Raw genomic sequence first — 14,648 nt, 5'->3', positions numbered from 1 at the left:
GTACAGGGTCTTTAACAGTTTCTTATAAGTGAAAACAGGCACTGAATACTTGAGATAGGAAATCCTGGCAGGCTACAGAGCCCACTGAGACAACCTTCAGCAAAGCGCATGCACTTCCAGCTCTTCCCTTTTGGGGGTTTTGTTTTGTTCTGCAACTATGTTACTCTACTGGGAGCAACAAGGGATGGCAGCTCAGCAGCATTCATGGTCATAACTTGGATACTGTTTCTTTCTCTAGTACGTGAAACGCTATGAAACACTGAAGGTTACAAAAGGTTTTGCAACTCTTTAAGGAGTTTTTGCAGCCACCCGCTGTGCTCGCGGCCCGGCCCGGCCCCGCGCTGCTCGTCGGTGCCGGCGGAGGGCGGTAGCGGCCTGGTCGGTGCCGGCTCCTCCCCGGCCTGTTCCGCAGCGAGCGGGGCGGCATGTGGAGGCCGGGGGCGGCCGCTGCTGTGCGTGCGGCACGGCGTGTGGCGGCGGCAGCACGGCGGAGGAGCGGTGGCCCCGGGGAGGCCTCGAGGGCGGGGGCAGCAGCCGCGGTCCGCAGCCGGGCGGTGAGTGAGTGAGAGCGGGCGGCGGCGGCGGCGGCGGCGGACGGGAGCGGTCTGCGCCCAGGGCGGGAGGGGGCGAGCTGGCGGCGCCGGGCCGGGCGGGGTGCTGCCGGTCCCGGGGCGGGGAAGGCGCGGCGCCGGGCCGGGCGCTTCCTCCAGCCCCTGCGGTCGCCCAGGCACGGGGCCAGCCGAGGCCTCGCCGGGCCCGCCTCTCCGCTAGGCCGGGGCTGCTGGCAGCTTCCATGGCACCGGGTGCAGCCGTCGGGAGTGAGAGCAGCGATGGAGCCGCAGCCTCGTGGCCTGACCCTGAGGGCTGGAGTGGGCCCCTGGGTTTGGGCCCCGAGAGCATCGAAAACGCGGAGGGGTCGCAGTGTCTTTTATGGGCCGTCGGGGTTGCGGTGGCACGGGGCGGTGCTGTGCTCCGTGCTGGGATCGCGGCCTGGGAGCGGCCGTGCGTCCGCAGCACCGAACCGAGCAGGGAGGAGCGTTGTTTTCCTCTCCTGAGCACGAAGAGGTGCGGCCGTGTGCCTGTTAAAACGGCATCTGCTTTTCTGCGCGGTCTGATGGCTTTCGGTACACACGGAGTCGCCGGGTCACCCAGGAAGAAGTGCTGTCATGGCCCGGGCTGTACGTGGCAGCAGGCCGGCTGTGCCTGATGGACGGCCCGTAACGGTGTGTCCTTCCCCTCAGAGGGGCTGTGCCCGTGGTCTGCCCGGGTCACTGAAGGATTCCCTGTATAGTCCTTCCTACAGTGGCTCTGTTTGATTTGTGTGACCAATACACAGTTTGTGGTCTTCACGTTATATCTTTTAATTTCCCTTTTTCAATAGCAATTGCAGTATGCTGCGGAGGTGAGGAGCAGTGCTGTGCACTTCATGAATTTAAGAAGTACAGGAACTCTGAATGACAAAAGGTAAATTTCGTACTCAGGATATTCTGGGGATACCTGGGTGCCTGAGTTGTATCTAGAATCAGTGTACAAGCCCTGTCTGAGCCTGATGCCCTCAGTTCTCCACACCTGTGGGGTGTTCCTGGGGCAGCCATGACTCAAGTGTCGTGCAGTGTGTTTTGGCAGCAGGCTTACAAGAAACCTAAAGAAAAATACACAGAGCATTCTAGTCAGTTGAAAGACACTGAGTCACCTGGTTCATTATAACAGTTGTTTTGCCACACCTATTAGCAGAATACATGGTTTCTCCCAGTTGTCTGCTGCTGGAGATACCCACCTACATGCTCAGTTAAAAATGACTCTGCTATGGGTAGAAGAACGTAGGAGATTTAATTAAAATTATTTAGACTTTGTTCTCACTTCTTTTACTTGCTTAAAGAGAATAACAGAAGCTGTCTCACAGATGTTGCAAACCTTAATTGTTGGCTACAAGGTGCTTTGAGACTCTCTGAAGGAGGTAATTGTAGAAGGATTAGTTCATACGCACGTTGTAAATGATGTCCTACACCTGGATTGCATTGCTGATCCCAGCTGAGAAATCTAATGCTGCATGTAGACATAGGGTTTGACACTCATGTTTCTAAAGCTGCTTGTGGCTGCATTTGGATCCTTACTGTCAAATGGTGTGTGTGCCTCAACAGGAGGTGCTTGAGTCTATTTGTGGAGCTTCAAATAGTGCTTCTTGCACATCATTTTCATAAAAAGACTGTATTTCGAAGTCTGTGTCTGTCTTCTTGATACTCAGGGGCCATGATATCTATAAGACTGAGTATGCCATCTTCAGTTAGAGGTCTCTACTACCCAAATATTGAAATTCCACCTCCACATGTAAAGTGCATTGTAACCTCCATTACCACAAGGAAGATGACTGTTTGTGTCCTTAGAGGGAATGCTAACCGTGAAGCAATGTTGATATTTTCCCTGTGATAAACACAACAATGATGTACCACCTTCCCTGTTTTCCCTCCCTCCCACCATGTGACTGTGTGTTATTTGTAGCTCCTTAGATGAGACCACCTACGAAAAGCTGGCTGAAGAAACACTGGACTCCTTGGCAGATTTCTTTGAGGACCTCACGGATAAGCCTTTTACCCCAGAAGACTACGATGTCTCTTTAGGGGTATGTTGTAAAGATTGCATTAACCACTCTAATTCTAGTAGATTTTTATTTTTTACTTCAGAGGAGAGTTCTGCATCAGTCACCTTAGTGACAGCTGTTAAAATATCTTTCGTTTATTTATTTGTTATGGCTTTACTGCTAAAAACCCGCCTTTTGGTAAGAAGTACCTTGTGCTCTCATATAATTTGAGGATTTAAAGTAAGTTTAGCTGGCTGTGCTGGAGCAACAGAGGATGCAACATTGCAGTAGGAGATGGCTGTCCACACACCCCACCAGTCAGGGTTCTGTACTCGGGATGTTGGACCATGTGGTTTGGGTTGCGCTGTGCAAAACAAACTGACCAACACTGTAGTTTGTTTCTCTGTAATTGCGTCATCGTAATGTTTGTTATTTATTTTGCATTGTTAGGGTCGAAATATTGTTAGCTGGATATCACTGATGCATTTAGCAACTATTATTTGTTGGTTTAATCAAATATGCAGTAATGTCATGGCTGATGACTTTTCTGGTGGATAGCTTAACTGTTACTGTTCAGCATATCAGACAAAAACGAGCAAAATGATTGTCATCACCCTTTTTAGTGTTTTTAAGCACTTCATTACATGAGAATTGTGAGTCATCTCCCTGCCCTAATTTTATCTTCAGGCACTGAAGAGTGTTTTGTGTTTGACATTCGTTCCCTGTGAGGCTCTACTGAATTGTTTTTACGTCCATCCTAATTTTTATAAGTAATCCTTTGTAGCACAGGCTGTATGATGACATATCATCTTAGGAGTTTTTGTTAAATACCTCTAAGTCTACCCAGGATTGTTTCAGAGAAGCAAAACCAGTACTGCAGCGTGCCACGAGGTGGCAAACGTGAGAAAGGTCATTTGGTGCCTGTGAGTTCTTGGGAACTGCAGTTCCTCACACAGTTTGTAACCTCGAATCCAGGGAGGGGGGTGAGGAGAGTCTTTTGATGGATGTGTACGTTTTACCAGGAGGTAACAAACATTCACATAGTAGTACAAAATATGTGTGAGAGCATGGAAAGAATACAAACAGAATGTATTATAAGTTCCTAAAAACCCAAGTTGTGTTTTCCAGCATTTCAAAAGTATTGCAAAATACATGATTCAAAGTTTTAAACCCAGCAATAGAAGCTGACTTTTATTTACTTTGCTATGACGGAGCAGCAGCGCTCTCCAACAGCTGACAAATGCTATAAGCACTGTTCAAAAAACGTTAATTCCTCAGAAACCTGTTTGCTTACAGTGCGTGTGTGATACACAGCTCAACGTTGTGCTGAATATTTTATGTATGGCACTAAGGAGACCACAGAAGAATGCTGAGGTGATTGTAGCCATATTCAGGGCTAATTATCCCTGTGTGCTCTTTTCTGCTCTATCTCTACAGATTTAAGACTGGCAAGGTATAGAAAACACTGAGTTCGTGATGACCCTAGAAGTCACTTATTCTTGCACTTATAAAACAATTGCCAGTTAATATGACTGGCTGGGCAACCTGATGGCTGCAGGAAGCAGCTGTGCCTTTATGTATATATTACTGCTTACAGCTGTAGAGGTGTTATTAAGCACAGCAGAGCATGCAGATTGGAATAAAAAATTCAGACCCTGAGAGTATTATTTCATTGCTGATAATTCCTAAGATATGTCAGAGACCTCCTGATTTTTAATTACTCTGTAGGAAAAGAAAGCACTAAACTGCCACGTGCTACAGGATAGGACAGGGAAGCAATAGGTGGCTGAAAATTATTTTTCCCACAGGTAATTGTTTATACATAGGTAGTAGCATTAAAAGTAATAGCTCTAGTAATACATTCTAAGGCATAAAACATAAGGATCCATTAAAGAAGCTTTTTTGTGCTGTAGGTTGTGAAGTATTTGAGTAACTGTAGGTTAAACATGATTGGCTTTTCTACCCAAGTCATCAAGTTACAGTCTGTAAAGATGGGAATTTTGACCAGCATAAATTCAGCTCACTTGTCAGTTAATTTGTGTCCAAATATTGGGTCTGGGTTGTGGGTTTTTTTTGTTCAAGTTTGGATATAAACATTTTTGTCAGCTTCTCTTCTGTGTGAGCTTGTGAGAATGTCAGAAAGATGAATCATATTGTCACTTAGAAATGTGCATAAGAAGGAGAACAGAAATGCTTGCTAGGATCATGGTCTAACACTGGCACACCTGAAAGAAAACAGGCCTTCTGGAGTAGAGAGGGGGAACATTTTTAAGGTGTGATTCAGGATCTAGGCACTTCATCAGAGTTATTGGAGTAAAGAGTTGTGTTTATTCTCTTGGGAACTGTTAACGAAAAGTTAAGTAAAATTGGGTGTCTCAGGAATTCAGTCTTGACGCAGAAAGATCCTTGACTCGGAACCACACCAGCCCCTGCACAGAAAAGGTTGGCTTTGAGTCATGTTTCCCCCTTTCCAAAACAAACTACCAGCTCTTCCAAGATCACAGATCAGAGCTCAAATGTATTCACTGAGTCGCGCTATTGTGAGTGGTGCAAACACACTAAATCAAAGTAACCAGAAGGTCAGACTCAAAAATATTTGGGTTATCTTTAATATTAGCACATTGTTTATTCGTAACATCAGTTCTTCCAAGCTTTTGCTACCTGGAAAATAGTTAGGAATGTGATGCAGATATGTGAGTTTGTGTTTATTTACTGCAATGATGTATTTCTTGTCAAGTAGCAGGTTACAAACTTACATTTCTACTTATTTTCTTTGTGATTCAAGAGTGGAGTTTTAACAGTTAAATTGGGTGGAGACATGGGAACGTATGTAATCAATAAGCAAACACCAAACCGTCAGATTTGGCTGTCCTCACCCACCAGGTAAGTTACGTGCAAGGTATGTCACACCTGAAAACTGGGTGGAAATGTACTTCCCCTTTTTCTTAGCATTGAATGGATTAGATTACCTAATACCACAAATAACCCTGTTCCTTAATGTATGCTCTAAGTGTGATTTAATCTAAATGTTTGTTAAGAATTCGTTACAGAGGTTTGTGGCCTGGTGCAGTATACCAGTATGCCTAAGTTAATCGAGAAAACATGTAACAGAGTTTTCATGTGCTGTTCCAGTCCAAAACCAATGTCTGCAAGAGTATAACCTACTAACAGGGGGGGAAAAAAACACAAAACAAGGCAAGAAAAACCCAGCCACAGCAACAACAACAATAAAAAAACAGCAAGCCAGCCATGATTAAAAAAAGCACAACGAAGCTCTGTTGGAAGAAGAGAGATGGTGATGTTATAATCTAAACTGCTCTTTGTGTTTAGACAGGGTGGCTCCTTCCCCTTAAAGCTTGTGGGATTTCCTGCTTTATGTGCTCTCCCACTGGTTGTTTTTGTCAAGCTTCTGCACTTTATGGGAGTCTTGGCTAGCTGTTCCCTCTGCCTTCTCTAATGCTGCATTTTGATCCGTTTAGTTCTTCTAGATGGTTTCACCTGGGAGGGCAGCCAGATATGTGGGGGAAGTTACAGCTGACTCCCCTTCCAAAAAGCAGTGTCTTCTACCACCATTCTTCTGCGAGCACACAGGGAGTCAGTGGCTGCCACTGGTGAAGGAACCAGCTAGCTGGAAACTATGAGCATGCTCAGCAACTATGCAGGCATACTTCTTGGAGGCTGCTTGTAGAGAATGTATTAATTGCAAAACAGTTTTGTAGTAGTTGAATTCTGTAGAAGGTTTGCGTAGGCAAAAAAAGAGGAAAAAAAATGTTTAAAGAGAATCTTAATAGAAGTGAAATTTGCCTAAAGAAAGTTCTCACTTTGCTGTATTAAACTTAGGTATTGGTTGGTGCACAGCTTATTTTGCAAGTCATCTTTCTCTATGAATAACTCCTCTCCAATACCAAAATCCTTGTGTTGTTTTTTTTAATTAAATAACTTTCCAACAAGTACATGGCTTTTTAACTTTCCAACAAGTACATGGCTTTTTAAGGCTGGCCTAGCAAGCTTATTCTTCAGACAGACACAGTCTGTGTGTCACCATTCATTCATTCATTCATTCCATGTACTTTGCACAAAATAAAATTCCTGAGCTTGGATTCTGCTTAAGAGGTCTGTAGGGTTTTTGCGTCTGTGACACAAAGTTTTCATTTACTTACAGAAGCCAGAAATCGCAGATTTGTTACCTATCCGGAGCCAGATCTCAGCTAAGATATCCAAGTGCCAGAATGTGGAATTTGTGAGCACATGCCAAAGTTGCAGCATTCTTAATTGTTCCATTTGTGGGGGAAAAAAAAAAAAAAAAAAGAGAAAAAACTGAAAATTCTGGGCATTTTTCAGCATTTGTTGTGAAAAATGATTCACCAGCGAGTGTTCCTTTTTGTGCTTCCTTAACTGATGATACTTGAATATTGTGGAGCGTGTTGTTATCATGACAGTACACCCAAGTGAACTTTGTTTCTTCTAGCCTAATTTTGTTGACAAACTGAGAAGATAAAAAGTGTGTGTGTAATTTGGCAGCAGTGCAACTGCAGTAATTTCATGTAACTCCTTTGACTGGAAAGACTTTTGAACCTTACACAGCATCTTTTAGTAATACCTTAAGGTGATATTATAGCACATTTTCTTTAAAAACATATGCGGGCTTTGTATGAGAATATGATATTTGGCCTTTGTAAGCATTTGTAGAGCTCACAAGATCATTGCTTAAATTACAAATGTAAGTGAAAACACTGTATTTCTACAGTATTGAGGAGATTCAGAGAACTGTGGCGGTGTTTCATTGCAAATTCTTACCACTGGTATTTACCATGTAACATTCCTGGGTGTAAGGCAGCATGAACACATGCTGCACAGGCAAAGATGTTCCCTATTCACAAACAGCAAGTGAGGTAGCAATGGAAGCCATGTATTACTTCTTACAGCTTGTTTAGTGGTCTAAAAGTTCATTTAAATACTGTGAATACTTCGGCGTATTTGAGGTTCAGATTAGTTGTTCCTTTTATGTTTGAAGAGCACCTTTCAATCACTGCTCCTGCTTCAGATGTGGAAAGTTAGGTGGCTACAGAGGTCTGTAATGGAACCCAGGTGTTCTGGTTATTAATTTCTTAACTCTTAATGCAAGAATGAAGAATCAAGCCAACAACTATATAGTAGCAGAGTGGAAAACAGATTTTTAATGCAGAGCTCCCATATGGCAGTACATATTTGCATTCAGATGGTATATTCTTTTATTGAATCCAAAAGTGAGTGAGGATGGCGGTATCTGTTCTGCTGTCTTTAAGTTATCTGCACGTAACTGTGCTGTAGCAACTAATCAGCAGCATCAGTTTAGCCACACATAAACATCCCTTAATGATAGTTGTGTATGAGAGAATTATGTGGGTGATGGAGGAAATGGGGGAGACTAGTGCCAAAAGCAAGAAAGACAGGAGCTTGTGTGGGCTTGGAGTAACTGGTACCTCTTGCCAATTTTTACATAAGTCTCTCAGATGGCACAGCACTTCCCAACAGCTCTGGCCTTTTCTGCTCCATTTCCCCACGCAGCCCACACGTCTGTTTTCACGCTCTTTCTGGGCACTTTCTGGGTTATGTTATAAATGCATGCCTCGAGCATGTTATAATAACCTGTACTCACAGCATGTGTTTTGTTTTCCAGTGGGCCCAAGCGCTATGACTGGACTGGACGGAATTGGGTATATTCTCATGATAGAGTATCCCTTCATGAACTACTATCAAAAGAATTTTCGGCAGCATTAAAAACAAAATTGGATTTATCCTGCTTAATATATTCTGGAAAAGAAGATACTTGATGATGTGCTACCTCATGGAAGTTTAAAGACTTGAACCACCAGCACTTCCTTGGTTTCTGAGTACCTGAGCTTACTTTTGTTGTTGTTTTCTTGACATGACTATGTCCAACAATATGAAAATAATATATATTTTTCCCTAGTGCTTAGTCTTTTGAGTTTCTCTGATGCAGCTTAAATGTGTATCTGTGCAGTACAGGTAGATGAGATGTCCATTCATTCCCGTCACTGCATTTTCTACTTTCTTACCACTGAAATCATCTGTGGTCCTGTTCAGATGTAAGGACCGGCACTGGGTGACCTCCAACCAGTACACAAAAGCCAAATTATTTTTGTGAAATATTAACCCTAAACAAGAAATATGTGTGAATCATAATGATGTAAGTTATGGTACTGTGATGCGCTGTATTACAATTTGCAGCTATTGGTGTAGGGAACCTGCTTTGGCAGGGGGGTTGGACTCGATGATCTCTAGAGGTCCCTTCCAACCCCTACAATTCTGTGATTCTGTGATTCTATTGATAAGGTTTTAGTGCAGGGCAACAAATTGAACGTGTTGTGAAGAAAATTACTGTGGCAGAGGAGAAGTTTTAGTTTTGCAAGATGGATGTAATTTTTCTCTCAGTGTTGCAGAACTTGCTCACTTCTCCGAGTTGTGGATTCTTTGACATGGGGATATTTTTCAGAGCTAAACTGCCTACAGGTCTGTGTGTTTGTAAGCATTGTGTGACTCAAAAAGGCTGCTGTGCAGTGTCTCTCTGCCAATACTTTGTTCTCTTCCTGTGATGTTTTTCTTCCTGTTTCTACTCTTTGTTGAGCAAAAATATGTAATTTATTGCCTGTGTTTTAGTTGGTAAATGGAGATTATGTCATGCTAGCAAAAATTTGCACTGCTGCCTTTCTTAAGTGGGCTTGAATTTTCACCATGATGCAGCATAGATGCATTTGAAAGCTTTTACATTTTGAACTTGGAGAACACTTCAACACTTGCAGTGTTGCATTATTGCCACTGACTATTTTTAATTGCCTTTAAAAGGGAAGCAGAGATGTTGACAGATTACTGAGATAACGTGAAATATTTTTTTATTGTATTATAAGCATATGGCGTAAGATGTTTCAATGCAAGTTAATTTTCTTCTTGCTCATTCTGACTCTTGACTAGCTTATCTTGATGCTTTTGGCTCGCTAGAATTATACAGGTGTGATTAATTCTAGATAGCATCATTGCCCTGTAGTTGCATTTGAAATGTATGTTGTTACCAACTATTTCTCACCATGAATTAAATAGAGGGTGCCATTTCCTTTGAACACGATCATGATCGATTGTACAGACTGATGATGTGATTTGTGCAAGCTGTTACACGTGGTTTCTAAATCAAAATAAGAGAAGGCCAGTATTATCTGAAATAGAAGCTACTGAATGACTTGCAACTGGTGCATAAGATTTTTTTCTTCAGATGAAAGCTAAAACAGGACATCTTTTTGTTATTTGAATTTAAAACTTTAAAACAAACAAAAAAAAAGCATAGAGAGTGATGGTATTCTGATCAGTCTCCTAAGTGATTGAAAAAGCTATTTGGACAAACGTAGATAGAAGCTCATCACCTAATACGAGAATCAGGTACGTTTCTCCCTGGTTCTTCCTTTGCCTGATCACACATAACTTGTCTAATTGTTTTTTTAATTGCCTTTTCAAAAAAGTACTTTCCTAAGTAATTTGCATGCAACTTACCCATCAACGTGTATCTGATTCATATTTTGAAGTTCATTCTCCATGCCCTTTCATCATCATAGAACCGTAGAATCCCTAGAGGTGGAAGGGACCTTTAAAGGCCATCTAGTCCCACTCCCTCGCAGTGAACAGGGACACGCACAGCTACATCATGTTGCCCAGAGTTTGATCCAGCCCCATTTTGATAGTCTCCAGGGACTGAGCAAGCTGTTCCAGTCCCTTGCTGCCCTCACTGTAAAAGACTTTATATCCAACCTGTTTCTATCTGCTTGAAGCCATTTTCCCCTTGTTCTGTCACAACAGACACCACTAAAGAGTCTGTCCCCTTCTTTCCTGTAGCTCCCTTTGAGATACTGAAAGGCCACTCTCAGGTCACCTTGGAGCTCCCTCTTCTTATACAGTTGCTCGCACCAAAATAAAGCTGTGTGTTGAATTCATTGTGTTAAGGTGTTATTTCCACTATGATGATAAAGATCACAGTTGTGCATATTATGCTGAATTTTTAGTGTTTCTTAAAATGCTTACTCTAATGTTCTATTCGGGACTTGGCTAGCCAGAGTGGCTTTTCTAAGTGCATTTAGCTTTCATGTTTGAAATGCCTTCCTTTTCTCTTGTAGCACTACTGCTATTTATGCAAGCTGTTTCCTGGTTTTAGCTAGCTGAGTAACAATGTGATTTAATCTAACTGGGAAAGATGAATAGCATCAGCGAGATAGGAGGAGGGATTCTTATCCACGTATACAAAGTGAATCATAGGACATGACTCATTCGTGCTCTAATACTGGTATGGAATTCTAAGTAAGGGCAAGGCCTCAAAACAGCCGTCATGTCTGTGAGTGGAGGCACAAGAGGAGTTCTAATCCTGATGTCAGACTTCTCATATTGCCCCAAGACAAATAAGTCTTCTGTAGTATTTTTTTTCTTTCAGTGCCCTACCTATATTAGCTGATTGCTCCACAGTCACAAACTTGACATCACGTCAGTTGTTTCTTTCTTCATGTCTCTGAAAAGGAAGACCTGAAGGAAAATCCTCTGATACTCATCACAGACGGTTAATAATTGCATTACTGGTGGCTTTTTCCCCATAAAACAGTTGCTCCATCCTCAGTAGAGGAAAACACATAAAGTGCTTTTGAAAGACAAACATTGGCATCTGAAGTTAAATTGAATACTCAAGAGAGAGGGAGGTGTGTGGGTTTTTTTTTTAAGATGTATCAGTTTTCTTCCATAGCTAATCACACTTTCTGCAGTTGATGACAGTGTTTGCTCCTGTGCTACAGCCTGAACATCTCAGCATTTCTAACCTTGCTAAAAGTCATTTCCTGTGCTCCAGCCATTCCTCCAGAAATCCTTACAGATTCAGGTGGTGGAGCTTAGCATACCAGAACTGCTTTCCATCTGTGGTGGTCGTAACATGAGTTACATGCCTAAATGCTTGGCTGGTGTTTCTTGTTTCAGTTTCCTTTCTGCTTGTAACTATTAGGCAATGTTGTCTCCTGTCTGTAAGGTTGTTGCATATGTTAACTCGTCTTGTCTTGTTCTTAACATATTCCTGAAGTCCTTTAGCATCTTGAGAAATGGGATATAGATGTGTTCTGAAGAACTCTGAGGTGAGTAGGGAATGGGGAGTTGGGGGGGGGGGTTTTTGGAATTCGTGTCTAATTACTGTCAGCTTCAGGTTAATGGTTGAACTCCATCATTGTACTAACCAGTGCTGGAATGTGAGGGAGGAAGGCAGAGGCCTGCCAAAATACTTAGAAGAACACTGAAAATAAAGAAGGAAACATGGGAGGGGTGGAAGACAATCAGGAGGAGATTAGCTGTGCCCAAGGGCTGGTGGTGCTGGCAGGACACGGGGGAGAACAGGGGCAAGCTGTGTCATGTGGCACCTTTGGGGGTGGCTTTTTAATTTCACACCACTATTCATATTAATTTAACACTATTATTTTACAATTCTACCAAATCAAGCAGATGTTCCAGTCCCCATTGCTGTTGAGACTTTTTAACTCTCATTTAAAAATAAGGAAAAGTTGTTTGGAGTCGGTTATGTCTCTCTCTGTCCCAAACTGTCATTAAAATAAACGGTACTGTTGGCCATCTTAAAATGAAGACAAGATTTGCGGAGATAGGTGCTGCAGCCTGCCTCCCTGCGGGCAGAGTGAACAGAGCTATGAACAAATGCATTTTTTTCTTCAAACAGTTGTTGATTTCAGGCCACTTCTGGAGTTCAGGCGAAGGGATGACAAGCAAAGTTTAAATCAGGAAACAACAGATTCGTTGGCATGAGCCATACAGAGCTGCTGCTGCTCCCTCCGGTTTGTTCATTGAAAATATATATATGTATATACTGTTCTTGTAGTTGTACCAAGTTATCAGTGTTACAGTGAGTAATTCCATCAGCATTGCTTACTTCCAGACGCAGGTTCCTGTATCGGCCACCTGTGTCCTATGCTGTTCTAAAACATACAGAGGGATGTACCAAGTCGGTAGCATTGCTCCTCAGAAACACACCAGCACTGAGCTCGAAGCACCAAAGTAACTTCAGAACAGGAAAACATTCAAAGAATGGTCAGGCGAAGTTTTAAAATATTCATTAAGGAAAAAAGACACCCGACACCGTGTAGACAAAATAATCTGGTGTGCCTGGGTGTCAGACCTCATTTCCACCCCTCAGCGCCTTGATTCGGGCTGCTGTTGTATCGCCGATGGCAGAGCCTCTCAAGAGCTGACAGAAAACATGGAGGTGCTGAATTAGGCCCTTTTCCTCATTTGTTTTGGCTGTTTAGAGCGCTGTGGTCGCTTAAAGACTGCTGTATGCACAGGCACGCTAATTATTAACTACAGCTACAAGTTTGCCTTTTGAAAATAAATAACATTTGAATCCAGTCTCAACGTGCCGTCAATAAAATGGGCTCTCTCTGCTCCCCCGCCTCCTTCCAAAGTCCAGCGCCTGGGCGAGGAGCAGTGTTTGCCTTTCCTTATCTCAGTTTCTGCCTGAGGCTCCTTGTGCAAACAAACCTAGCGAGAAGGAAACGCGGTCTGAGCGAGTGCGGAATGCTCCGGGAATCCGGAATATTTAGCAGAAACCACCTGCCCTTGAGAAAGGGCGAGTGGCGCGGTGCCAGGGGGCTTCCGAGCCGGTTCTGTTTCACAGATTAATTTTAGAGAAGCTCTCATGGCGAGAGGAGATAAGGGATTCTTGGTGACACGCAGGGGAAACACGACTCCAAAGAATCTTGTTCGAGCTGTTTAGTTTCGCCTTCCTCCTCCTCTCAGCTGCGGGACGGCAGAAAGCTGATGCCGGCCGGATTCCAGGCTGAAGCTCCGGGGGGACGGGGCGGGACAGCGCTCCCTCGGCCCTGCGCTGCCCGCGCTGCCCGCCCCGTCCCGTCCCCGCCGCCCCACCTCGGGGCGAGGCCGGCACCTGCCCCGGGAGCCCGCCCCGCTCTGCCCCCGCCCTCTCCCCGGCAGGAAATCGCCCGACTCGGCGGTGCGGCGGGGCAGGAGCGGCCGTAGCCGAGCCGGGGCTGTCTGCAGCCCGCTGCGGGACGGCGGGACGCCTTCCCCGGGCGAGCTCCGTCAGCAGGAGAGAGGCGAGTAGCCGCGGGGGCAGGTGCGGCTCCGCTCCCCCTTCCCCCTGCTCTTGGTCGGCGGGAGCGGGGCGCGCACCTGGGGCGGGCGGGGAGCGGCTCGTCGCTAACAGGATTAGGCGGTTCTCGGTGACTTTTTCCGCGCTAAGTACTTCCCGGGAGAGCGCGATACGGCGTGGGAAGCGGCGGCGGCGCCTCGGATGAATCGGGGATTTTGTTTACCCGGTCTCGTTCCCCTCCGCAGCTCCGCAGGGGCGGGACCCGGTAGGCGCCGAGCCGCGACGGCGGGGTTGGGGCCGCCTTTGTTTTAGGCGAAATTCCTCCGGTCTTTCAGTTGGCACATCCTGAGCGGATTCCAGCCGTGCCTTGGGCTGTGGCTAACTGGGTCAGGGGAAGTTTCGAGTTAGCGGAGCTGTGAAACAAAGGAGCGGGCGGCTTCGGGAGCCGGCCCCGCGCGTCGGGCCGGGGGCGGCGCTGCGGCCGCGGTGCGTCGTGCTCGCGCTGTCCGGCTGAGCCGCCGGTGCCGGGTGGGCGCTCCCTGACCCCCCGCGTCAGACCTGTTCCTTCTTTGTGTTCTTTCAGGGTGAAAAAGTACGTGCGGTTCGGGTCCGGAAGGATCATACGTAGAGACCGTTCGCACGGGTGATCTGGAAACCTTCGTTCCCCCGGTGCGTCTTTCTGACTGTCGCTCCTCTGGAATCTCTGAGTAACTTCCTGCGCTCGGGGTGCCGCTGGCGTTGGACGCGGCGGCCGGGCGGTGCGGGGGGAGGCCCGCAGCAGCGCTCCGGTAGGGGCCACCAAAGGGCTTCGCTTTAACCTCTGGGCGCAGCCATCGAGCTGGCATAGCGACACATCGAAATGGCTTTGCTTTTCTTTCATGTATCCGAATTTGTTTTTCGAGGTAGTTATTTAGCTCTGTGATTCAGAGGAAAATAAAA

General features: G+C 45.2%; 2 protein-coding genes across 9 annotated transcripts in view; both read left to right on the top strand.

Annotated features, from left to right (window-relative positions):
* Positions 1-338: 338 nt before the first annotated feature.
* Positions 339-10,553, top strand: FXN (frataxin). Of its 3 annotated transcripts, none has more exons than XM_015849081.3 (6): positions 361-554; positions 1,382-1,464; positions 2,500-2,620; positions 5,364-5,461; positions 6,741-6,818; positions 8,238-10,553. In XM_015849081.3, the coding sequence occupies exons 1-6, from the start codon at positions 426-428 to the stop codon at positions 8,389-8,391; spliced, it is 663 nt and encodes a 220-aa protein (XP_015704567.1). In that variant the 5' UTR covers positions 361-425; the 3' UTR covers positions 8,392-10,553. The 3 variants fall into 3 exon arrangements, 2 of the variants coding, with proteins under 2 accessions (XP_015704568.1, XP_015704567.1); XR_014939153.1 differs by lacking the exon at positions 6,741-6,818 and adding an exon at positions 5,711-5,873 and having other exon boundaries at positions 362-554; XM_015849082.3 differs by lacking the exon at positions 6,741-6,818 and having other exon boundaries at positions 339-554.
* Positions 10,554-11,601: 1,048 nt separating this feature from the next.
* TJP2 (tight junction protein 2) overlaps positions 11,602-14,648 on the top strand; it is a 70,738-nt gene continuing 67,691 nt past the window's right edge. The window contains exons 1-2 of one of the 6 annotated variants that reach the window (XM_085528243.1): positions 13,598-13,713; positions 14,293-14,378. The gene's annotated coding sequence lies outside the window, so the exon portion shown is untranslated. The other 5 variants (XM_015849078.3, XM_085528245.1, XM_085528244.1 and 2 more) reach the window with 5 other exon arrangements.

Source organism: Coturnix japonica, chromosome Z (genome assembly GCF_054131305.1).
Source record: "Coturnix japonica strain WE chromosome Z, WE-NBRP24, whole genome shotgun sequence".
Classification (NCBI taxonomy): domain Eukaryota; kingdom Metazoa; phylum Chordata; class Aves; order Galliformes; family Phasianidae; genus Coturnix; species Coturnix japonica.
This window is presented reverse-complemented; position numbering and strand designations above follow the sequence as displayed.

Coding starts and splice junctions, on each gene's coding strand:
- FXN (XM_015849081.3), top strand. CDS start 426: ATGTGGAGGCCGGGGGCGGCCGCTGCTGTGCGTGCGGCACGGCGTGTG. Junction 555..1,381: donor CCGCGGTCCGCAGCCGGGCG/GTGAGTGAGTGA, acceptor CTTTTTCAATAG/CAATTGCAGTATGCTGCGGA. Junction 1,465..2,499: donor GGAACTCTGAATGACAAAAG/GTAAATTTCGTA, acceptor TGTTATTTGTAG/CTCCTTAGATGAGACCACCT.